The 27011-nt window shown below is 42.8% G+C and overlaps 1 protein-coding gene across 2 annotated transcripts in view; it reads right to left on the bottom strand.

Annotated features, from left to right (window-relative positions):
* LOC116840018 (tetraspanin-15-like) overlaps positions 1-27011 on the bottom strand; it is a 216745-nt gene that overhangs the window by 14649 nt on the left and 175085 nt on the right. For both annotated transcript variants that reach the window (XM_075062739.1, XM_075062738.1), the window contains one exon: positions 21367-21483. In XM_075062739.1, the coding sequence (XP_074918840.1) occupies positions 21367-21483 (117 nt within the window). The remainder of the gene's footprint in view (positions 1-21366; positions 21484-27011) is intronic.

Raw genomic sequence — 27011 nt, forward strand, 5'->3', positions numbered from 1 at the left:
AACTACTAGACTAGACGCATGCGGCACAGGAGGGAGATTTACACCTCAGGGTGAAGCATTTGGAATGGGGTGCTCTGTGGACAGTGCTGGCATGCTGCTCCCTCCTTTCCCACCAGACAACGAGCCCATTTGTGTGCAACACTCCCAGACCATGGAGACAGCCTACTCTGCAGATGGACTCTTCCCAGACTTTGTCATCTCGAGGCCCGTGAGCGCTGGCAGCCAAATCAACTTCTCTGCAATTCAGTTTCCTTCTGTGGAATGGGGAGGGTAGCGATCTACCAGAAGCAGCTGGGAGGCTTCACTGGAAGGTTAGTTATTGCTTATGAATTAAACTGTCCAAACAGCAGCAGCAGAGTGTGAAGCCAACTGGATCGGAGCTGCCTCTTTCTTTTTAAATAAGAGAAATAGCACCAGCATGCTCAAGCCTCAGCAATTTCAACCCTATTCCAGTTTCCGTGACTGCACGGCTATTATAGGCCACCTGAGAGTGTGAATGCTGACAGGCAATGAAGCAGATGTATCATTTGTACTCATGATCCTTTTTCTATTGACCTATTAAAATCCCTGTCACTGTCACAGTCTCTCTTTAGAGCCATATTTTCTCTAATAGAAATGTCTTATGTCCCAAAGAAAAGGGGTGCTTGTTATTCAAAGCCTAAACAATGCTTCTCTCAAACCTCCCCGCTGTACTTACTCAAGTGGCTTGTTCATATTTTCCTGTTGAGCAAGAATATTGGATGGGGGTCTCCTTGCTGCGTCAGTATCTGACGTCAAGAAAGCTGCAATGGAAACTCAAGGATGTGCTTAATGGGGGAGATGGTGTGCATTTAACTGAGTGAGAGAAAGGGATGGCAGGGGGGACAAGTTATTAAAGGCTCTTACGACATTATGCTGAGTGCTTGGCAGTGCAGGCAGTGATGCTACTGTGTGTGTGATCGCAGGTGGATAGCTTCACCGAGATGTCTGAGCCAGTGTGTCTAATGGTTAGAGCAGGAGCTTAGAAGTTAGGGATTTAATCTGGACACATGGCCAAAATTTTCAGAAGAGCTGACAAATTGACCAAGAGTGACTCATGTCTTCCTCTTACTGGCTGTCTCCCTAGTGTAAAGCAGCAAAGTTCCTTTTCTACCTCTACATTTTAAAAACAGCCTCTAATATTGGATACTTCAAAATGTCGATGGCCTGGGCTCCAACTGAAGTCAGCAGGAACTGTGGGTGCTCAGCATCTCTGAAAATCAGGCTGTAGGTGTCTCATGCTGGATGTCCAGAAATGGGGACACCCAAAATTAGATGCCGCTTTTGAAGAGTTGGGCCTTCATCTTTCTGACCTCAGGTTACTTGTGTTTTAAATGGAGATAACATCCATAGGGATGCTGCGAAGGGTCAATTCATTATTATTTGCAGAAAGCTTTGAGTTTCTCATTTGAAAGATACTAAATCATCAATTTATAAAATAAAAGGTTTGGCATCCCTTTGGTATAGCTTATGATGCTGGAAAAAAGGAACAGCATTAATCAGCAGTTAAGGTCTGATCCAATGTCCTATGCAGTCAATGGGAGTTTTCCCATGCATGTCAATGACTTCACAACATCCTCTGGCGTGGTTAGGATCGTGGACCATTGCCTTGCCGCAGAAGCTTACATTCAGCAACCTCTTAGCTTCAGAATTGCTGAGTTGGGAAGCTGACAACCCTGTTTTTGTTGGATTGGGTTTGAGCTGCCAGTACTGAAAGTAGTTTTCCATCCTCTTCAGATCAGCATGAAAGGTGTCTTCCACAACAGCGACAGTGGCAACCTTCGCATGGTCCTCCCTGTTAACTACACTTTAGTCCACAAGTACGAACAATTGACACAATATGGGAGATCGAAGGTCATTCATCGGGCTCTGAATCACAGCAGCAATCTATCCCATATCAACCTAACACTGAAATATCACAGAAGCTCCCAGGATCTGTGCTTGATACTTCCTTCCAAAGAATAAAAACTTGCATGCACATAGCACCCCTTTCCTCTAGGAGGAGCCCACAGCACTTCCAAAACCTGAGCTGACCAAGGAGTTGAGAGAGGGAATTGCCTGTCTGGGGCTGGATGACATTGTGGGACAGTTTAAGGGTGTTTTCCAGAGTTTAATTTCACCCTTGCTTATTGAATCAATGTATCAAGTTTTTGCAAAGTGCAGCAAATGCAGGATGAAATTCACCCCGGACAGAGAGCTACCATGAGTGACACTGCACCCCACAGTCTTCATAGTGATATTATGATGATATGATTATAGCATAATGATGTATTTTATGCAAGATGGGACCTGTGAGGGATCATTGGAAAAGTTATGATTTGCTAAATATGATTATCCTATTTGTATGCATGTATCATTTTTTTATCTGAAGTTATGAATATTGACTAGCAATCTGTAATTCAAATGGGCATATTCTGGAAAACACCCACAGCCAGCTTTTCAGGTACAACAGTGAAGAAGGCAGATGGCCCATCAACAAAGACAATGGGCTGTGGAATAGCTTAACCTTCCTGTGGATGTGTTGGCCAGCCTGTAAGCAATGGCTGCTATAACTCTACAAGGACATATGACCAGGCCACATGATTCTGGACTCTGGGATGTCAGTATTTTTCCACAAAGTGGTCAGGGAACCAAGTTTTTTGAAACAAAGAGTTCCCACCATATGCTCAAGCTATATAAGGCAGGAAATGACATCCTCTGGGGTTCTTCACTCCCTACACAAGAAGACTCCCGGAAACACCTGAGGAACAGAGTGAATTTGGGGAAGTTCATATCTAATCTATTAAGATTAGTTTGTGTTTTTTGTTTATTTGCTAGGTAATCTGCTTTGATCTATTTGCTATCACATAACATCTATCTTTTGTAGTTAATAAACTTGTTTTGTTTGAATCTAATCCACTGAGCTTTAGAGTACTTGGGGAAAATCTCTGCTTGCTTACCACAAGTGTGCATTGTTCTCTTCACATTCACAGAATATCATGGTTGGCAGGGACCTCAGAAGGTCATCTAGTCCAACCCCCTGCTCAAAGCAAGACCAATCCCCCCAATTTTTGTCCCAGACCCCTAAGTGGCCCCCTCAAAGATTGAACCCACAACCCTGGGTTTAGCAGGCCAATGCTCAAACCACTGAGCTATCCCTGCCCCTCCTGCCCTTGGGAGGGGGACTGGTTATTACACACATATACTGGCGAGATTTGACATGGACAGGACAGTACGGCTCTGGGGTCCCCAGCTGGGACGCTGGTGGTTAAAGACCCTGCATGTAACTGCAACTGGATGTGTCCCTACCTGTGCAAATGCTGGGGAAAGTGCAGGCTGAAGGGCTTTGCACCTTGTCACAGCAGCACAGCATGGGAGGGAGTCCAGGCTGGTGGGTCAAAGGGCTCAGTGATAAGACCATGAGAACAGCCAAATAGGGTTAGACCAAAGGTCCATCTAGCCCAGTATCTTGTCTCCTGACAGTAACCAATGCCAGGTGCCCCAGAGGGAATGAACAGAACAGGTAATCAACTAGTGATCCATCCCCTGTTGCCCATTCCCAGCTTCTGGAAGTTCCAGGTGGCACCCTGGGGGGAACCTGTCACTTTGTGCACCATTTGAGTCCTCAAAGAAAACATTAAGGGCCAGATTTTTACAGATATTTAGTCACCTAAAGATGCAGTCAGGCCCCTTTGAAAATCCCACTAGGCACCTATCCCACTAGGACTGCTAGGCAGAAATGGCATTCACCTTTCGAGGAGGGGAAAGAGCCTATCTGCACACAGGCTGGCTAACTTAGTGAGGAGGGCTTTAAACTAGGTTCAATGGGGACAGGTGAGCAAAGCCCACAGGTAAGTGGGGAACATGAAGACCTGGGAGATGGGTCGGAAACAAGAGGGAATGTGGGCTATAATGGCAGAGAGAAAGGAGGGTCAGGGCAAAACTGGGAGGCAAGATCAAACCAGTATTTAGTGCTGACTAACAATGCGAGCACAGGGTAATAAAGCCAGAAGAACGGACAGTGCTAATAAAATTAAATCAAACTATACATTGTTGCATCAGAGTGGTAGATAATACAATGATTGGAAATGTTGGTGTGTGATGGTATGAGTTGCAGGAAGGATACAGGGGGAAAAAGGGAGGAGTTTGCTAATATATAGGAATGTAACACACTTTGGACTGAGGTGGAGATGACATAGGAACAGAAGTGTTGAGGATCTCTGGTAGGATAAAGGGTAAAAAACAGAGGGTGTATGTTGTACTAGGAGTCTATCCTCAGGCCACCTAACCGGTGGAAAGGGTGATGAGGCTTTTTTAAACAACACTACAATAACTCATCCCAATACTTCAGATTGGTGGTGATGGGTTGACTCACTTTCCAATGTGTGGGAGAAATATAACATATGAGTGTCTACGACTAATCAATAAAAGCCGGACGCATTGCAGACAACTTTTATTTCAGAAGGTTGAACTAGGGAAGTCTAGTCTAAGACTTGATTTCTAACAATGGGCGAGGAAACTCGTTGGAATTTGAAGTAGAAGGAAGCTTGGTGATAAGGATCATGACATCACAGGAGTTTGCAAGTCTAAGGAAGGAGAAGGAGTACATGCAAATAGAGACAATGATTCAGCTGTGCATGATTTGGTAGTTACTCAGAGGCTGATAGTGATAATGTCCATCGATTCAAAACGAGGGAAAAAACAAGTGAGGAGAGTGCAGTCTATCAGGGTACTTCATAAGGCCCAAGCAAGCGTATTCTGATTGGGTAGGAAAAGAGAAGAATGTGGCACAAAGACCACCTTGGCTACCATTGAGCATCTTGCATCCTACAATAAGAGAGTCATAGTAAAAAGATGGAACTAGGTCAGATTAATCATGGATGAATAAGGCCAATAACACGGGAAGCAGGGGGCACAGATTAGAAAAGGCAAGGCAAAATGGCTCAAACTAGCTTGGGAATAAAGGGAAACAAGGAAAGAACTTTATCAATACATTAGAAGCAAGAGGAAGAACCAAGGACAGGGTAGGCCCACTGCTCGAGTGAGGAAGGAGAAAACAGAACGCGAAAAACTTGAAAGCCAGAGATGCTTAAGGACTGCTTCTTTCGGTCTTACTGAGCCAAGTCTCTGAAGGAATGTCTACATAGGTGAATCTTATGGAAGGGGGAGGTTTAGAAGATAAAAAAAAAGAGCAAAGTTAATTAAATACTGAACAATAGATGCCTGCAAGTCACCAGGCCTGATGAAATGCATCCTAGAATACTCAAGGAGTTGAGAGGAGGTACTCTGTAGCCACAAGCTATTATCTTTGGAAAGTCATTGGGAGACGGAGGAGAACTTCCAAAGTGGTATTAGGGCAAATCATAGTGCACATCTATAAAAAGAGAAATAAAAACAACCCAGGAAACTACAGACACAGTTAACTTCTGTGCCAGGGAAGATAATGGAGACAGTAATTAAAAAGAATCATCTGCAAAACTGGAAGGTGGTAAGGTGACAGGGAAAGCCAGCATGGATGTGTAAAGAACAAATCGTGTCAAACCAATCTGATAGCTTCTCTTTGATAGTAACGAGTCTTGTGGATAAAGGGAGAAGTGGGGATGTGGTATCCTAGAACTTTAGTAAGGCATTTGATACCAGTCTCGCATGAAATATCTTATCAATAAACTAGGCAAATACAATTTAGATGGGCTACTATAGGTGGGTGCAAACTGGCTGGATAACCGTACTCAGAGAGTGGTTATAAATGCTCCCATCCTGCTGAAGGTTAACAACGTGGGGTTCCGCAGGGGTCATGTTTTGGGACTGGCTTCTGTCATATCTTCATCAACGACTTAGATTTTGGCATAGAAGTACGCTTATTAAGTTTGCGGACGATACAAACTGGGAGGGATTGCAACTGCTGGAGGACAGGGTCAAATTCAAATGATCTGACAAATTGAGAAATGGTCTGAGTAAACCGGATGAAGTCATAAAGACAAATGCAAAGTGCTCCACTTAGAAGGAAAATCAGTTTCACACATACAGAATGGAAGAGACTCTCTAGAAGGAGTATGGCAGAAAGAGATCTAGGGTCATAGCGAAACACAAGCTAAATATAGTCAACAGTGTATACTGTTGCAAAAAAAGCAAACGTGAATTCTGGGATTCTAACAGGTGTGTTTGTAAACAAGACACGAGAAGTTCAATTCTTTTCTCCGCTATAACTCTCCGTTAGGGCTCAACTGATATAGTTCTGGTCGCACCGCATTTCAAAAAGTGTGGAGAAACGGAGAGGGTCAAGAGAAGAGCAACAGAATGATAAAGGTCTTGGAAGAACATGACCTATGAAGGAAGCTGAAAGAAGTGGCTTTGTTTGAGTTTGGAAAGAGAAGATGAGAGGGGACATGTATAGCAAGTTTCAGGACCAAAAGGGTGTCATCAGGAGGAGGGAGAAAACTTGTTCACCTTAGCCTCTAATGATAGAACAAGAAGCAAGGGCTTAAACTGCAGTAAGGGAGATTTAGGTTGGAGACATTAGGAAAAAAGTTCCTAACGCAGGGTAGTTAAACACTGGAATAAATTGCTACGGCTAGGGAGTTGTTGGAATCTCATCTCTGGAGATATTTAAGAGTAGGTTAGATCAATGTCTATCAGGGATGGTCTAGACAGTATTTGGTCCTGCCATGAGGGCAGGGGACTGGACTCAATGACCTCTCGAGGTCCCTTCCAGTCCTAGAGTCTATGAATCTATGATCTGTATCTTTGGGTGCCTAAACACCTTTAAAAATCTAGTCCTAAGTGGTGTGCAGGCTCTGTGCTGGCCTTTTCTGCACAGGACTGTATTTCACTGTTGGGCTTGATCCTACACCCTCTGATATCAACGGAAGATTTGTCATTTACTTCAAGGAGATTTGGCCTGGGCCTTGGATTAGGCATGTAACTGGGCCAACTGATATCTTATTTCCATCTAGATTAGAACTGAACTGGAACAACAGTCAATGCTGGGCAGTGGTGCTTTCTAAAAATGGGGAAGAAGCTATGTCTGAGCCCAGAATTGTTTCCAGTGGCAACATTACCAACGCCATCACATCCTCTCTTCTGCATCAAAATCTTTTAGCTGTCGCCAAAGCTCTCCATGTCTGGCAGACCCACTCCCTCAATCCCCCCACAAAATATCAAGGCAAAAAACCAGCCACAATGACTGAGGCTTGTTCTTGTGCTACTGGGCCAATGGCATTAGCCACTTCTAGGGCTGCCAACCCTCCAGGATTGTCAGGAATTGAAGATACATATTGAATTAAAGATTATGTCATGTGATGAAACCTCCAGGAATACGGCCAACCAAAATTGGCAACCCTAGCCACTTCTGCAATTTAGTTTTTGCTATAAATAATATATTTCTGGTGCTGCTCTTATAGACAACAAGCTTTCTTTCTAGCTCTAAATAAGAGATTTGGTAAATGCAGGCGAAAGGCTTGCCTGGGGTTTAATCAAGGCATTTTAATAGTTAGGCAGAGAGGTGGCTGTAACCAGTCCTATTTGCTTATAGTCAACCATATACAAAACACAAATTAGGAAACAGGACTGAGGTGCTTTCCTCCTAAAGACTCCAAAGCTGGGGACTGGTTTGTAAAAACCTCTAAAGTTTTGGACACTTATCGTCATGCAAATGAAACTATCCCGGTTTCTTCCTGCAACCAGGGTAATCAGACACAATCCACGTTCAAAAAAACAATCCAAGGATGAGAGTTCAGATTTTAGTGTTGAGGTGAAATATGCATGTTTTTGAACTGGATGTGAATAATGTGTTTATGTTTATTATGTGGGCAGCACAAGATTTATGATGCCCTTAACTACTCATTTCCCTCCTTTTAAGTCCCAGGGTTTTTATAAATGAGGTGTTTGCTCAATACTGTGTTGCCACTTAGCAACATAATTGGTTTTTGGAATATAATGTTTTAGACATAGATGTCAAAAAGCAGGAGTGTCATTGGGGTTGTCAGGGCCAGAGAGGGGAATAACTTCTCTGAATATGGTACTTCTCTGAAAAGACTCTCTCTCAAAAAAATTCACTTTCTGGGCTTCGATGTTCATTGTCTCTTCGTGACTGAGTATGAGAGGAGCTCAGTTTACAAGTAAACAAGTCGTTTTACCTTTTTCTACACTGCCAGCCCTGCAAATGGTGCCTGGGTTCAGATTCAATCTGAGTTCATTCCTTCTCACACCCCAGGACCAGTAATAAAGATTTCCAACATGCAGCACTTCCAAATTCTGCTCTCAGTGATTCTGCATAAGTGTGGCCAGTTGAAACTCAGAAAACCATTCTGTTGAAGATGCACAAAGAAGAAGAGAGTCTTGCTCACTTGCCCAGAGTGCATAGCCAGCAGGAGGAAAAACAGTGAGACCATATGACCCACTACACACAAAAACAGGTCTGCTAAGTGGTGCCATTTTTATATTGCTACTTTTCAGAACAAAACTGTACGTGAAAAACAGTTCAGGTTCCCCCCAGGTTTGAGATTTGGGGTGGATGCTTGCTTTAGTTGAAGCAGCTGACCTCTTCATTGTGCTAACCTATGGCACTCGGATGACTGACAAGAACTAAACCATTGCAAATGTAAGGGCCATGAGTTATCCTTCTTACCAGCAATGCACTGAGTTTGGAGGAAAATGGAAGAGATATGTTCGAATCAGAAACACTGAGGAGGTGGAAGTCCAGTGAAAGCTCTCCCTTCTAGTAACAAAATTGCTCTGCCAAAACCAAAACTGCCTGAAAAAAATGGATGGCACATACCTGGTGCAATTTATTTCACTTGTTGCAGGTGATGGATGGGTGCAATTATTTCAAACTTGGAAACAGTTCTGGGAAGCAAACCAAGAAAGGGACTAAACAATATGTTGCAAATTATTAGGTAAAAATTAAAGAACTTGAAAGCAGCAGACGTTTTCCCTCAGTAACTGAGGTGTGTGAGTGCTCCCCGGCAGAGCAGTTCTGGTCAGCAGCTTAGTCAGGAGAAGATGAGTCAGTAACAGTTTGCACGCTGGGATTCTCTACGCTACCTGAATGATGCTCAGCTTCACTCCTCAACACACATGGGCATCAAAGGCAGCAAGACTGCACAGCAAGTAGCAAGCTTCTCCATGACTGAAGTCAGTGCAAGTATGAAATGTAAACTGCCTTCGGAGGCCAGACAGTTGTCTTTCTCCTGCTCTCCTAGCCACAGCACTACATTGCTTAATAGAGTATGGAAGCCCTTAAATGCCCATTCCAGGGCTCATGATGTGCGAAAGGATTTGCTAGATGTTTTAGGGTGGTTTTAAAGGTATTACACTCACCCCTGTGGAGACACCTGCAAGGGGGCACAAATGTTAGAAGCAACACTTTGAATGCTAATCCTGATTTACCTGCAAAACTGGGCACTAGGTGCTCGTACTATAGATTTCTAGGAAATTCACAGTCAAGATTAAATATGCAAGAAACCCAAACTTGTGGGAGTATGGAAATTCACACGCAAGGTGGCCAGACTACTTTACAGGCAAAGAAGGGCAGATGGTGGCGTAGCAGCTGCTGAGTACTGTTTTACCATCTATCCCAAGCATACGTCTCTGATTCTAAGCAGTGATTTGTCACTGCATTAACCCCTGCTCTTATCTTGTAAGTTTAGATTTAATACTGAATTTTCTAGGCCTTTAACATTTGTTTTTCTGGACTCTAATGTTCTAGAAAGGCAATGCACATTCCAGTATTTTATTGTAATGTAGCAATAGGTTGTATAACTCTAGCACTTGCTCAAAACTAACAGCTTTTGAGATTCATAAAATACCCAAAGTAAAACTGAGGTGGATTTTAATCAACAGCAGCCATTTACTGTGAGTAGGCTGCAGTACAAACTAAATAGCTATTATCCCTTAGAAGTGACCTACAAGGAATTCAGAAAAAAAAAATTGGACTTGTGCCCTCTTTTACTTTTATGTGATGGACAAAGGTGGCTTGAAAAGCTTCTTTACTCTGCTTGTTTTTAACTTATTAAAAGTCAAGACTACCAGTTTGAGTCTTTTATGATGATGATGATAGACCACCATTGGGAATCAAAGAATGTTTATTGTAAGCCCTTGGCTTCTGTGACTCCATCTGGTTCTCCTCCAACCCCTTTAATTGCTCCTTCAAAGGATCCTCCTCATCCTCCTGCCAACTTTCTGTGAGAAGTCCATAGGGTTCGGTACTTAGCCTCCTTCTCTTCTCCCTCTATATCTTATCACTAGGTATTCCATTTGCAAATACAAATTCAACCACCATCCCCATGCTGTCTGTCAGTTCTACCCCTCGGCCCCAGACCTGTCTCCTTCTGTTCAGACTGAAAATCTCAGACTGTCTCTCTGACATCTGCTTGTGGCTATCTAGATGTCAGCTCAACCAGGCTAAAACAGAACTCTCAGACTTTCCCCCGCAAGCCCTCCCTGCTACCTCCTTTCCTGATCACTGTAGACAACACCTCCATCCTGCCCATCACCCAGGCTTGTAACCTGGTAACAATGACCTCATAACAGGTCATTACTGTCAATTCAGACCTCTCTCAGATTCAGATTATGCCTAAATCTTGCAGATTCTTCCTGCATAATATCCCCAAGATCTGGCCTTTACTATCTATCCATGCAGCTAAAACCCATCCAGACTTCCATCCTCAATTATAGCAACATTATTTTCTCTGAATGCTTCTGCAAAGGTTATTCTCCTAGCCCGTTGCTTTGGCCATGCCACCCCTCTCTTTGCATTCCTCCAAATGGGTCCCTCTGCTCTACGCCATCAAACAGAAGCTACTTGCCTTCACGTTCAAGGCCCTTCATGGCCTGCCCCCACTTACCTATCATCTCTCAGTCATGGTTGAGATGTCAACTCCTGCCTCTGATCAGTGCAGGAGGCCAGCCTCCTTTGCCCATGTGTTTCATTTCCAAACTGTGATTTTTCCCATGCTTGGGAGGAGCTCCCTGTGAATACCTCCAAAGCAACCTCATTATCCTCTTTCAATTCCCTATGGAAAAAACTCTCCTTCACTGTGAAGCCTACCAAAAAGTTGACAGCGATTAGGCTGCTGATGTTCTGAGACTTCTATGGGGCATGTTGACCTATATTGTCCCATTGTTACCTTGTATGCTCCCATTACAGTGTCTGTATCCACCCATTGTCCCTTGCGTTATACTTCAACTGTAGGCTCTCTGGAGCAGGGAGCATCTTTTTGTTCTGTGTTTGTACAGTACCTAGCACAGTGGGGTCTTGCACGATGACTAGGGCTCCTAGTTGCTACCACAACACAAACAAATAATAATAATGAAAGGGTGATGGGTGTGCTGAACATTTAACAGATGCTTCATGTGGCCCGACTCAGTGACAACAGATGGACTGCAGCTATATCTGAGTGGTATCCACGAGAACTGAAAACGGCCATGTGGTCGTCCTCCAAAGAGGTAGGATGATTTCCTAACGAGGAGATATGGACAAGCATGGCGAAGGATGGCCAGAGTGCGAGAAGATTGGATGATGTGTTGTGATCAGCTCAGTCTTAACTGATGAAGGACAGTCTACGCAGTCTACGCTTCACTGCACTGAAGGGAACTTTGCCAGAGGATGTTGTGAAGGCCAAGACTATAATCAGGGTTCAAAAAAGAACTAGATAACTTCACAGAGGTTAGGTCCATCAATGGCTATTAGCCAGGATGGGCAGGGATGGTGTCCCTAGCCTCAGTTTGCCAGAAGCTGGGAATAGGCGACAGGGGATGGATCACTTGAGGATTCCTGTTCTGTTCATTTCCTCTGGGGCACCTGGCATTGGCCACTGTTGGAAAACAGGATTCTGGGCTAGATAGACCTTTGGTCTGACCCAGTATGGCCGCTCTTATGTATTTCGGGAAGGATGGTCTTGTGGCTACTCCACAGGACGTGGGCAGATTACTTAACCCCTCTATGCCCCAGTTTCTCCATCTGTAAAATAGGGATAATACCAACCTGCACTGGTGGGTTGTGAGGTTTGGTTCATTAAGGACCATAAAGTGCATTGGAGATCCCCAGACAGAAAGTAATAGGGGAGGGAGAGAGAGAGAGAGAAGGGTGAAGTACAGTGCAGAGGAAAGGAGAAATTATATAGTCCATTACACTGGCCTTGTCACCTCTCCAATGTAAAGGTTGCCATGCAGAAGTTTCACTGTTAGACATGCCCTCAAACCCCAGACAGTTCCTGCACTGGAGATTTCAGTGCTTATCCCCTAGATTTGAATTTGGTCCCCTGCAACACAAGTATTTAAGGACAGGGAAGCCATCACAGCCTTAGGATACAATGCTCCAGTACCAAACAACTCAGATATTCAGCTTTACTACTGCAACAGTTTGGCACATGTGAAAGAAAGGAAACTCAGAGGAACAAAGGAAATGTCAGACTGGGTCAGACCAGTGGTCTACTAGCAGCTGGTCTATGCTGCAAAGTTTTGCTGGCATAGTTAAGCCAGTTAGGAATGTGAAAAACACTGCACTCCATCCCGCCGACATAGCTATGCTAACAAAACGACAGGTGTAGCTGCAACTGCGCTGATGAAAGAGTGCTTCCATCCCTTAGCTAATGTCAGTTAGCAAGGTGATGTAGAACTCCTATCAGCTTACACAGTTTCTCACACTAGGGGGCTCTGCTGGCTATACCAGTGTAGACAGGCTACTATGCTGTTTCTTGCCAGTGGCAACCGCAGATGCTGCAAAAGAAGCTGCAGAGCTTCACAGAACCCAGAGAGGGTTGCGGTCTGGGATCTCTCACACTTTAGGGCAGAAAAAACTAATCCCAGTCCCTCCCATACAGAGCAGAGATGCAAGTGCCTAGATCTCTCTCTCAGCTGCAGCTAGCTTTATCTTTTAGACTGTACCTTCAAAGAAGCCCCTATGTTTGCTGATAGACTCAACTACACCACAATATGGGTATTTTTTTTTTTAAATTAAGAAACAAAACAGGCCATAGAAGAATCTCAGATTGTTTTGACAGGTGTTGATTTCCCTTTGGAAGCCGCAGTGAAGAAGAGGCAGGAACAGCTACCAGTACTGCAGAAATATAGCCTGTAATTAGAAGGCACTTCTTGTGTCCACAGCAGCTGGTTGTATTAACCCTCCTTTCGGGGTCAGCATAAAGACAACAATGAAAGCAGCAACTAAGGTTCTACTGTTGCAGAGAAAACACTGGGGTGTCCAAATGGGGAGGAGTGAAGTGAGATTTTAAGCCAGCTGTTAACTCCAACTGTATAATCTTCCTCTGGACAGATGCTCCTACCTCATTAGTCTGGGAAGACAGTATAGTGAGAATACATTTCATATGCAAGAATAACATTTATATGCTCCATTGCACCTGTTGCGAGATACAGGTTTGTGCCATAATTAAACACAAGTACAAGGCTGCAGTGTGAATTCACTGCTGACTGACAGCAACTAAATTACAAAATCCTTTTCAAAGTGATATGAGATGCATCGCTGTTTGGCCTCAGACTGCAGCTTGGTTGAGATTAATGACAAAGAGGCACAAACATTACTAGAGAAGGGAGCAGAGGGGGAAAAAGAAATACTTAAAGGCATCCTGCAAAGGCGAGAACATAATTGTGTTTTGTGCACTTCTGCTTCTTTACCATGAATGAAGAATGCCTGAAATAAGAGATCTCTTCTCAATACTCCGGGAACAAGATTTTTTTAATATTTGTTTTTATTCCCCCCACAGGGTTTGCCTAGCCTGTTCTTCCTGGTTCTTCCAATGGCATGACTCTATGGACAACTGAGGAAGAAGTATATTTATCACATACCAAGCACATAAAACCTGAATCATTGCTGCCAAGTGTCATGATTTTATCTCAAGCCTCATGATCGGTGGTATTTCTCTTAAAGCCTTAGCCTATGGAGTCATGTTATTATATAAAAAAATTACAGATTACATTTAACGTTTCTAGTTCTCATACTTGTGGAGAAAAGCTCAAAAAAGCAAAACACTAAAAGGTCAATAATTAGGACACAAATAAGAAGACCCCAAATGTATTTTTCCCCTTCAAATCTCATGATTTTAAGCCAGTCTTGTGATTTTGGTGGCCCAACTCATGATTTTTGCATGCTTAGGACTGACACTACTGCTACTTGCAAGGGGCACCTTATTCAGAATGTTTAAATGCTGGTTTTGTCAAGAGAATGGGCATTTTCACAGACTTCCCTAGGTCAGCACTATGTGCTTTGCTCTGTGTGCAAACACGAGCAGAGAAAATGGCATGCTCCCCAATTTCCAAAGAGCTGTCCACAGCAGTGATCTTGTCTGTTTGACTATGATGCTCTGTTCTAACCAGGAGCTGGGAGAGGTAAGAGAAAAGCCAGGCTGAAACTAAGGAACAGAAAAGAGAGATCATGTTTAAGAAATGGCCTCAGATCTGAATTTTGCAGCTTAGACTCCTCTCTAGTGTATTTCCAGAGTACAAGGATGAGGACAGAAAGAGGGATACAGAGGCCGAAGTTGCTGAAGTATTATGGTGAGTTATAGCAGCAATACAGCCCTAGAGTATGCACCAAGCCCAGTGTTTTTATATTACTGTATAAAGCAGGCACCACCAGACAGTATAATGGGGCACTGCATTCCAGCACCTGTTACTGCTATTTACAGATGAACTGCCCCCGTAATAACTTTGTAATGAGAGCTGAAGAAACAAATGACCTTTTTGGTTGGGGCTGTGATGCTGTTGATTCAGCTCTGATTGTCTAGCACGTGTTATCAAAAGAATTCGCTATCTTTGTCTTTCCCTCGTAAAAAACAAAAAAGCAAAAACCAAAACAGGCAAATCAGGGAGCGAAGAATAGCATTTTTCAGATACTTTTGAATATAAAAAGAGATTTTAAAAAGACAAAACTTCAGTGGAGGAAACCCTGGCAGTTTAATGAGTCTTTTGTCTTGACATGTTTTTCCTATCACCCAACAGAAGTATAAGGTGCTGCTTCTTGGCGTAGATCCAATGGCATATTAGTTTCACTTTGACACATCCTTTACCAGAGGGACAAGGGCATAACCTGTATTTGCAGAGGAAAGACTCAAACCAATAGCTCTTTTCTATCATCAATTACTTTGATTTTAACTGCAGTGGAGGATTATTTTTCTTCCTGTTTCTGAGTCCCTTCAATTTCTGGGTGATTTGCTTTAAAAAAAAAAAACCCAAGCGATCATGGGTCTTACAAGATAAGAAATGCATAAAATACACTAAGAACTTCTTTCCTGAACTGGGTCATGGAGGGGCTGGGCTGGGCTAAAGGGGTGTTATAGAGCTTCCAATACTGTGCTCTTTTTGTCTGTGTGTTTACGAGCACACGCGCACACACACACACACACACACAATCAAATATACCCTCAAAACAAATACATGCTTTGCAAACATACACACAAAGATAAAAAATACTGCACTGTTTAACTGCTTTATAAAGATATCCATAGAAAACCAAAATTTCTAATACCCATTGTCCCCAAATACAGTGGAAATTTAGCATTGGGAACAATATTTGCTTAAAGGAATATGCCCACAAGGAAATTTCTTATTCTGCTACTAGTGGCAGGTATTTCACTGGACAATTGGAATATAAACTTTTCTGTCGGGGTAGAAATTAACACCTGTGGAGGAAGTCAGCATGAGGGCTTATTTAAATCCTAATTTGAGAGCATAGGCTACATGCTGGCCTTCTGCATGGAGGTGAAATTCACCCTTTGAATGAGGATCATGGAAACATGAGCAAGCCCTTGAGTTTTGTTTCCTTACAAGCAGTCTTAGAGCTACCAGCAGTGACTGACAGGCAAACCTCAGTCCTGATAAGGACCTGAGATTTCAGGAAAGATGGTGCTACGGTTAAATCACAACTAGGACACAGGACACTTTGATTCTGTTCCCAGTTCTGTCACTGACTCCCTGAAAGATCTTCGCCAGACCAATCTGCATCTCCGGGCCTCAATTCGCCATGAGTGTGTGAGGATTAATAGGTCTATGGGGCTTTGAGATCTTTGCTGCTTTATGGATAGTTTCCCCATTTTGCAGATCAGGAAACCGAAGCACAAAAGGGATTATAATCTGTCCACCATCACAATGAATTGTTAGAGCTAAAACGACAACACAGGAGCCCAGTCCCATGATCTAGCCCCTAGAGCACACTTCCAAAGTGGTGTCATCACAGAACTGGAGAACTTCTTAGAATGAATGGGGGAATTTGTGATAAAACAAAGGAAGTGAACACAATTCAAAATGTGCATAGACTAAGTGGCAGTTTAACTGCTTAGCACTTCTTCACTCCCACTGTGATAGAATTATAAACAAACACGCTGCTTATGTACAATAACCAAGGCTTTCAAAAGTGCGTGGCGATTTAAGTAGCCCAACGTGAGACATCTGAAGGGGCCCTGACTGTCAGGGAGCAGCTACTATTAATTTTTCTTTACCAGTGACTCAAAAAAGCAGCACCTAATTGAGTTATACAGTTAATGCACACAAGTCAGAAATGGCATATGAGATAATATATTTAATAGGGCTGTCAAGCGATTAAAAAAATTAATCACAATTAATCGCATTATTAAACAATAATAGAATACCATTTAAACATTTTTGAATATTTTCTACATTTTTAAATATATTGATTTTAATTACAACACAGAATACAAACTGTACAGTGCTCACTTTGTATTTATTTTTTATTACAAATATCTGCACTGCAAAAAAACAAAGAAATAGTATATTTCAATTCATCTAATACAAGTACTGTAGTGCAATCTCTTTATCATGAAAGTTGAATTTACAAATGTAGAGTTATGTACAAAAAATAATTACATTCAAAAATAAAACAAAGTCCATTCAGTCCTACTTCAGCCAAATGCTCAGACAAACAAGTTTTTTTACATTTGCAGGAGATAATGCTGCCAACTTCTTATTTACAATGTCACCTGAAAGTGAGAACAGGCATATGCATGGCACTGTTGTAGCCAGTGTCAAAAGATTTTTACGTGCCAGACAGAGGTGAAAGTGAGCCGGTATAGAACAGGAGACATACAATTCTCTACCAAGGAGTTCAGTCATGTCATGGTATAATTCCCCACTCTGAACCTTAGCGTCCAAAAGATGGGGTACCAGCATGAATTCCTCTAAGCTTAATTACCAGCTTAGAACCTGTAGCGCTGCCACCAACCAGGAATTCCAGTGCCTGGTACACTCTGGTCCCCCCAAAACCTTGCCTGTGGACCCCAAGACCAGACCCTCTGATCTTAACACAAGAAAAGTAAACCCTTTCCCCACGTTGCCTCTCCCAGGCTTCCCCTCCCTGGGTTATCCTGGAAGATTACTGTGATTCAAACTCCCTGAATCACAAACAGAAAGGACAATTCACCTTCCTCCCTCCTTCTCTCTCCCCTCCCAGACTCTTCCTGAGAAGAAAAGTAATCCTAATATAAAGAAAAATTAACCTCTCTATCCCCCTTCCTCCTTTCTCCCCACCAAGTCTCTGGAGGATCCAGACCCAGTTCCCTGGGGTCTAACCAGAATAAAAAAAACATCAGGTTCTTAAACAAGAAACTTTTAATTAAAGAAGAGAAAAACAGTAAAAATTATCTTTGTAAATTTAAGAATGGAATAAGTACAGGGTTTTTTAGCAAATAGGCACTGGAAACCTCCAGCCTAGTAATTCAAGTACAAATTAAAATCCTTCCGCAAAAATACAATTTGAACTCCTTTCAGCCAAATGCACATTAAACTCCTTCCAGCCAAATGCACATTTGCAAATAAAGAAAACAAACAGAAACCTAACTCGCCATCTACTAGTATTACTATTTTGAACTATAAGAGCCTGTATCAGGGAGATTGGAGAGAAACCTGGTTGCAGGTCTGGTCCCTGTGAGCCCATAGAGTGAACAACAACCAAAAACTAACAGCACACACACAAACTTCCCTCCCTCAAGATTTGAAAGTATCCTGTCCCTGATTGGTCCTCTGAGGTGACAGCCAGGCTTACTGAACTTGTTTAACCCTTTACAGTCAAAAGAGATATAAAATACTTCTGTTCTATTAACTCCTACTATCTGTTTTAGACAAGTCACAAATTTAATTAATTAATGCGTTATTTTTTTTAAATTGATCATCATCAGCATGGAAGCATATCCTCTGGAATGATGGCCAAAGCATGAAGGGGCACACAAATGTAGTATATTTGGCACGTAAATACCTTGCAACGCTGCTACAAAGTGCCACGTGAATGCCTGTTCTCAATTTCAGGTGACATTGTAAATATGAAGCAGGCAGCAATATCTCCTGTAAATGTAAACAAACTTGTTTGTCTTAGCTATTGGCTGAACAAGAAGTAGGACTGAGTGGACTTGTAGGTGCTAAAGTTTACCATTGTTTTGTTTTTGAGTGCAGTTATGTAACAAAAAAAAATCTACATTTGTAAGTTACACTTTCGTGATAAAGAGATTGCACTACAGTACTTGTATGAAGTGAATTGAAAATACTATTTCTTTTATCATTTTTACAGTGCAAATATTTGTAATAAAAAATAATAAAGTGAGCACTGTACACTTTGTATTCTGTGTTGTAACAGAAATCAATATATTTGAAAATGTAGAAAAACATCCAAAATATGTAATACATTTCAATTGGTATTCTATTGTTTTACAGTGTAATTAATCGCAATTAATTTTTTAAATCATGATTAATTTTTTTGAGTTAATCACATGAGCTAACTGCATTTAACTGGTATCCCTAATATTTAATATTACTTCATAGCTATTAAAAGCCTCCAGTGAAATAGAAATTGAAGACTGAATAATAAAGACACTTCATCATTTATCTATATCCAGCAGGAAGTCCCATTATATCAGGTAGCAATGGGGATTAAAAAGTATTTAAAAGAGGCCAGAAGAGAAAGTCAAGGACAAGTAATTAATTTGGAAACATTAATCTTGCCCATTGTCTAGTGGGAAGTGCTCTACAGATACTGGCTCTTGGGAAAGAAATTTTTCAAGTGTTTAAACTGCTGACCATAAAAGTGATGGCAGAATATTTAGCAAAATAGGGAAGGTGGCAGGATTCTGACAAATTGTTTGAGAACTAGGAGCTGCTCAGATGGTCAAAGGGGCAGGAAATATTATAGTGCCAGGGCTCTTGAGTCTAACCACAACATGTTCAACAGAGTAAAACTTGAAATGGCAAATATAAGGCACACTTGATATTGTAAATTTAATTATATAAAGCGAATATGCTGATAATGCATTAGAAAAAAAACAGGCAGGGGGTCAAAGTCCATATGCAGGAATTCAGGGCTTTGTCTTATATAGTTGCCTATTACCCACTCATGTCCCGATTTTTCACACTTGCTATCTGGTCTCCCTAATTAGGCCAGGAAATTTATAAGAATTACTCATCCTATCGAAAGTCTGTAATGCAGTATGTACTCACCCCACAGCCAGTTTATGCTTAATCCTTATTTTCGTTGTTCAACATTTATCTCCTGTTTGACAAGTGTTGCAAAAACAAATGTAGAAGAGCTTTGCTGCAGTAACATATGCTCCAATGAAAGCTTTGATTTTATATATTATTACCTTATCAAAAAAAATTTCAGGGCTGCATTAAAATAAAATCTTTGCAGTAATTTAAAGCAATTAATACGGTAAAGCACATCCTGAAAACTTTATTGCTGTGAATAGGTTCTTAGGTAAACAACCTATATCCTCTCGGTGGGTAAGCTTCACCCCTTTCCTTAGGGCTGCTGAGGTGGGATAAACGATAATGGTATATAGAATCATGGAATCATGGAACTGGAAGAGACCTCAAGAAGTCATCTAGTACAGTCCCCTGCACTCGTGGCAGGACTCATTAATGCTAAATATCAAGTCCAAGTCAGGACTCCCTCTGTTTTAGCCTCTAGTGTATTATTATATATCCCCAGCTTGGGTTCTTCTGGTAGCTGTTCCAAGCACCTTATGACAAAATTAAATGGGCCCATTAAACATGCAGTCAGCTGAGAAAGCAACTCAAAACCAATCAGTTTAGAAAGCAAGCCCCAAAACTGGCCATAAATGCTGCAGATTCATACTATTCAGTAAACAGATTCCTTTCACCATGAAAGACTGACTGGATCGCATGTCTGCACAGTTAAAGAACATTTTGTAGAAGGCACAGAAACTGTATGCATTAATGCATGCCATAACCTTTCTTCAGGAGCAAATAAAAATAGAAAAAAAATTACTACATATCCAATATTTTAGGCCATCACAGGTTAATTGGCGAGGGATGTGACTGGTGACACAAGAGTATGCTCAAGAAAGCTGTCTAGCAACATACCAATGAGATTAGAATAGTGTACCTGATTTACAGTGACTTATTCCTCTGAACTACAGGATGCAGTAACAACCGCTGGTGCTGACAAAGTGCATTGTACTGGCAACAGTATGTGTTCATGGCTAAGTAAAACAAAAGAGGCCATTGGGCTGTATGTTCAGCTCCATCAGTTTCTGTGAACACCTTGTCTTGCAGAAATAGGTTTCTGCTTAAGAACTAATTGATGACCTTTCAATGCTGCGCACTCCTTCTGGAACAAGGAAAGTTCCCCTTTTGTGTCAATATATATCTTGATGTTTACATTCAAAGAATTCTCTGTAAACAAAAATTGGTGGAGCAGAACCAGTTTTGTGGGGTTCACATGAGATGGGACCTGAATCCAAACCACTTCTTGTTTTGCAAAATCAAAGTAGAGAGCTAATAATTGTTGGGACAATATAGCAGAGGAGCCCAGGGTTCCAGGTATGCTCCAGAAGATAGTGGTCACCCCTCATACGATCTTACTCCTGGAAGCTCACTGAAGCAGCGGCCTGCATTAAGGACAAAATACCTAATTTCATTCCAACAGTCTATAAAGGACACAGTAATGTCCATTCTCCTACAGGAGTGAACACAAAACAGTTCAATACATTACTTGCAGATTTTACCTGGCAAGATCCAGAAGCCCCAAACTGCTTAATGCTTAGTTGGTAAATACCAGGATACGTATAGTTGTTAAATTTTTGGAAAGGAAAACAAGAAGAGCTTTCCCATGTCCTTTCACCCCAGGTACCTTACATTCCATTGCACTTAGCTGAAGAAGTGTGAAAGCCCATCTAATTTTAGCAGATCAGTATAGCAGGTAACAACCATCCTTCCCTATGTCCTCTTCAGAAGAAGCAGAAGACCATTTTCCAGCTGTGACACAAAGCTGGAGGTGAAAATAAAATAGATTTCCCCCCTTTCACATAACCCTGTAAGTAATTAATGGAAAAGGACAAGTGGGCAAGTCCCTTAGGATGATGATAGTGAACAACAAAAAGAGTTCTCACGTACCTGTGGAAGCAGTAAGGTACAAACTATCCCAAAAGTGACTTCAAAGTTGTCTTTAAACCACAGGCCAACTGCATGGATACAGCCTCGCACATGGATAATGTCAACCAGTTGCAGTCGCTGCAAGCAGAACAAAACCAGGGAGTAAGATATTTTGAAATCCAGTGGGAGCTGGGAGCCTAACTGCTCTTTGTGCCTTTGAAATGATCCGGGTTGCCAGCGATTAGATTCTAAGGTATATATGTTACACCCAAGGGTAACTTAATTCTTTGCAATATTCACTTCCAAAGCTTTTTATACTAGGATGCAACCAGAGGCGGTTCTAGACATTTCGCTGCCCCAAGCAGGGCGGCGTGTCGCGGGGGGCGCTCTGCCAGTCGCCGGTAAGGCGACAGGTGGCTCCGATGGACCTCCCATAGGCACGCCTGCGGGAGGTGCACCGGAGCCGCCTGCTGCCCTACCGGCGACTGGCAGAGCGCTCCCCCTGCGGCATGCCACCCCAAGCACGCACTAAGTATGCAACCACTAGGCATGTAAAAAATGCATCTTTTTAAAGAAAGAGTGGATGCAATTCTTACACAACGCACTGAAATCAGGGTAAACCTTATGGTTAACCTTCACCTCCCTTGTGCATTTAACATTCAAGCCCCAAACCTTTCTACCTAAAACTGTAACAACTTCAGCCAGATCAGATTGATCTGCATTTTTCGGCTGTGGTTACTAGATGTATTTTCTGAGAGATCTCTGAAAGTGCGTCACTATGCACAGATTGCTCTCTTTCCTAAACGAGCCCATCTATCTGCTAAAACCTGGGAACAAAATAAGGGACAGCCATAAATACTAAAAAAGGATTGCTCTTACGTGGCTGTAATTTCACTGGCCTTGACAGAATTTGTGCCGTGCAGTAGCAGCAAAATGCATCACAGTAAATTATGGGTATTAACCTCCTCTGCCCACAATGGAGGTCTATTAAAATGACCTATGATAGCTAAGGTATTGGAGCACATTTGAATCAGCATCTGTGTTTAACTTGTGTATCTGCATTGGGCTTATGGTACTGCTGTTGCTGTTCTTAATCCCATTGAGAGAACAGAGGCTGCATTTTGATGATGCATGATTTTAAGAGGAAACTAGCTGGAAGATATTCAGGATAGAAAAAAACTAATCCAGAGCCTTAGAGACCATTCACAAATTAGAAGACAAAAAGGAGTGAATTCTAGTCTCATTTATCTGGTGTATCTGAGTTTGGAATGGGCCCAAGAAAGACTCCTACAGCTCAGAAAGATGTGTCATAGTCTGTGAGATGGAGGCTAGCACTTCTGCTGAGTCACTGGTTTAAGTCCAGTCCAGGTTAATAGTGGCCAAAAATCGTTAGCATAGGCAGCCTAAATGAAATAAATTGACAGTCTTTAGAGTGCACCAGTGCATCCACAAGACAAAACGATTGCACAACTAATAGCCCCATTGGCAGTTTTTGAAAAGATGGGAGACTTAATCCACTTGAGGCCTAAGAGCTGTATTAGGGGAACTTTATCTTGCTACTGTTATCAACACACTGAAATTTACAAGCATTCAGAATGGGGAGGTCATGAGGTAAATGGTTGATTTCACCTTCTTAAAATTCCTATTGCACGTTGCTTCTATAATATTATAGACATGGACTAAACAGACTCAGGGCTACATTACAACTATGCCAGCCAGAACTTTGTGTTAGAGATGTGTGACAGACCCAGACCAGTGGGGTACAGGAGTCTGGTAGAGGGCAAATATACTGGTCACTGAATGAGTAGTTTTCTGTTCCCTGAGTGACCAGAGCAGGGGCTGCACTAGAGTAATCAGGAACCTGCTAGAACCAATTAAGGCAGACAGGCCGATTAGAACACCTGCAGCCAATCAAGGCAGGCTAATCAGGGCTCCTGGGTTTAAAAAGGAGCTCACTCCAGTCAGTGAGGAGCCAGAGGAGAGGAAGTGCATGTGAGGAGCTGGAATCAAGAGGCACAAGGAGCTGAGAGAGAGAGGGTGTGCTGCTGGAGGACTAAGGAGTACAAGCGTTATCAGACGCCAGGAGGAAGGTCCTATGGTGAGGATAAAGAAGATGTTTGGAGGAGGCTGTGGGGAAGTAGCCTAGGAGTTGTAGCTGTCATGCAGCTGTTACAGGAGGCACTATAGACAGCTGCAATCCACAGGGCCCTGGGCTGGAACCCGGAGTAGAGGTTGGGCCCGGGTTCCCCCCAAACCTCCCAACTCCTGATCAGACAGAGGAAGTGGTGACCCAGACTGTGGGGAAGATCACTGAGGTGAGCAAATTTGCCAATAAGCGCAGGACCCACCAAGGTAGAGGAAGAACTTTGTCACAGATGATAAAAGGGCACTGTGCTGGGGGGTGTCTGGAAGCATCATACCTATGCTGTGCAGGAGCTAGGGAAAACAGAGCTTGGAAAAGCAGCAAACCAAAAGAAACAAACTGCAGCGTGTGCTCCTAGCAGCATTGTTAGGTGTGTAGTATGGGCAGGGCTCTGTCCATGTACCCATTTCCACCTGGTCATGTCCTGTTTGGGGCGTACAGCACTGTAAGAAGTGCTAATGGTCCTCCATGCATACCCTGTGCTCACAAAGCACTAGCTTTAATATTGATGGACCTGCAATTTGGCCCTTAATGCTATAGTCAATGAGATAATCCTGTATGTACATGTAATGTACTATACCTGGAAAGGTCAAGCACTGATCCCTGGATCGCTGGATCTAGAAGCATGAACCTCTATTGCCTGAGCTAAAACACAGGTTTCATAGCTCAAAGGCTGTTCTGGAAATCAGAGAAATGAATATCCAGTTCCCTGAAGTCCCCAAATCAGATCACTCGGGAATTCATTGTCAGAAAACAATCTAGTTGCTGTTACTTAGAGAAAATGCTAATAGGCATATAAACACCATCTCTCCCTCTCTACTGTATACACTGCATGCCCAAATCCCATCCTACACAAACAGTTTTCCAGCAAACCACCATTGCCTTTTGCATTCGATCTGTTATGTCTTTGACTTGCCTTCAGATTTCATAATTCCCTTTCCTTTACATGGAAATAAAACCCAAAACAGCGTGAGTTTCTAAGCCAGGATGGTCAACCTGAGCCTAAGAAGGAGCCAGAATTTACCAATGTACATTGCCAAAGAGCCACAGTAATACATCAGCTCCCCCCTCCCAGCGCCTGCCAATCAGCACCTCCTGATCAGCTGTTTCATGGCATGCAGGAGGCTGGGGGGGGAGGAGGGAGGAGTGAGGGCACAGCAGGCTCAAGGGAGGGAGTGGGAAGGGGGGAGTGGGGGCAGGGACTGTGGCAGAGCCAGGGGTTGAGCAGTGAGCACCCCCCTGGCATGGAAAGTTGGTGCCTGTAGCTCCAGCCCCAGAGTTGGTGTCTATACAAGGAGTCGTATATGAACTTCTGAAAAACCGTATGTGGCTACGGAGCCCCAGGTTGGCCACCCCTGTTCTAAGCCTTTGAGATGATCTGTTTGCTGAATTCCAGACAGACTGAAGGCTTTTTGTTTACCCGCACAGAGTGTCAAGCTCTGAATTTGGAGTAACGACAACAGGTGTGTGTTGGTCTAGTAGTCAGAGCAAATAACTAGGAAACTCCTCTTTGGCTCTGTTCCTACCTCTGAAACAGGCCTGCTCAGCCCTCTCCAGTGGAAGCTGGCGATGGCTAGCACTGTTCAGATAGGCTCTGTGTGACCTTGGGAAAATGACTTAGCCTGTCTCTGCCTTAGTTACCTGTCAATTGTATAGAATATTTACCTACCTCACAGGGGTATCCTGAGGCTTAATGCTAAATAAAAAATTGTTGCACTTCTGGTACCTTCCACCAGAGGATCTCAAAACATTTCACATTAGGTAGAAGAGATGCATGGACCAGACTCCAGTGAGGAAGGGAAGCATGGTGCCCATTTTACAAGATGTGGAAATTGAGGCATGCTGCCCCTAGATCACACAGTCGGATAGATACAGAACAGAACCTTGGTCTTCTGACGTTCAGTCCTGGGATCTACCCACAAAACCAACCTGCCTCATTTTTAATGAATTGTTGTGAAGGAGGAAAGATGCTGTAAAACTGCAAACTTACTTTTATTAAGAATTTTTACAGATTGTCTCTAATGCACTTAAAAAAGCACTCAGACTGTAAGCTGTTTGGGGCATGGACTCTCTGTTCTTTAGCACAAGGGGGCCTGATTCTTGAAGGGTGGACAGGTGCTACTGCAATACAAATAAATAACATTACTATATAAATAACGTGCTCCACAACAGCATCTGCCGCTTCTGAGAGAAGAGATTCCTACAGGTGGGGCAACTTCAGGCTATCAGGAACTCAGCTGGCCCCAGGCATGGTCATTAAGCAGTTCAATGAGCTTAGCTGGGCCCAATAAACCCTCCCTACATCACTGTAGCCCTGACCATTGGCTTGGCTCCGACCACATGTCTAATTCTGCTCCGAGCACTAGGCTGCATCGCCTACGCCCCAGTGTGTTACACAGGCCTTAGTTGGTGGAACTAACAAGTTATCCACCTTGAAGAGCTCAGCAGTACTCATTGGTCAACTATCTGGGGTAAGAGCAGCCTCCCCCGCACATTGTGGGTCAGCTACAAAAAGAAAAGCAATTGCACAGAGAGCAATCTCTGGGCAGCCGTGGAAAGGAAAAGCAGCCCCATAAGCCAAAGATGACATCCTCCTCCGAGATGCATACTCCGAGATTAAACAGGATGACAGCGAAATGCTAACTCAGAGAAGCAGGTGAGTATGACAGGTGAGGACACTCCCCACATGATTCCAAGCCTTTTTAAGACTGGAGACAACCTTCCTCTCAGATTTGGAGTTGAAAGCCTTTTAGAGGACAAACCAACCTGTCATGAAAATGCATGATTCATACACTTTGCTTTACCCTCTTTTTGTTGTTGTTGTTTGACAGGCTCACCGTGTCCTCCTCAGCTTTTTTAATCATCATGTTTGTCATATAGAATCAGCTGGGGATGAGGAGATGAGAGGTTTAATGATCTTTCTAAGCTGTAAACACAAGTTACCATTTGCAGTGGACATGTTTATTTTCGGAGACATCATGCTTCTGGGATCAGGACGTGCATGACAAGCCAGTTGTAATTGATACATCAGACAGTCCTTTATAAAGGAGAGCTTAGCATTCTGGCTCTCTGATTTTTTTTTCTATTTGCCTTGCAGCTTTTTAATTTAATTATCCCCAAATGAATAATGGGTGGGTGCCCTTTATTACATAGCTACTAAAGAGCATTTTACAGCATTTGTTTGTATTTATAGTGGCAGCTTAAGCTTGAGCTTCCATTGTCTGTCTTCCCCTTTGACAGTAATGAATCTTTCCTTTCTCCTATAGCCAACTAACAGAAATCATAGTTATCTATAGAATTAACTAGGTGGCAGGGCAAGGTGCTACATGACAAATTTCATTCTAATGTGGCAAAGATGGCGCAGTGGTCTAATAATCAGACTTGAAAGTTGCTAGAGGTAAAAGGTTCAAATTTGGCCCTTGGCCTTTCTGAATTTGATAAGTTACGCTCCATTCAATTTACTCATTATAGACAAGACCTTAAAAGTCCCAAGGCCTTCTCTGCTCTGTGCAGACCTTACAAA

The sequence above is a fragment of the Chelonoidis abingdonii genome, chromosome 2 (genome assembly GCF_003597395.2).
Source record: "Chelonoidis abingdonii isolate Lonesome George chromosome 2, CheloAbing_2.0, whole genome shotgun sequence".
Classification (NCBI taxonomy): Eukaryota; Metazoa; Chordata; order Testudines; family Testudinidae; genus Chelonoidis; species Chelonoidis abingdonii.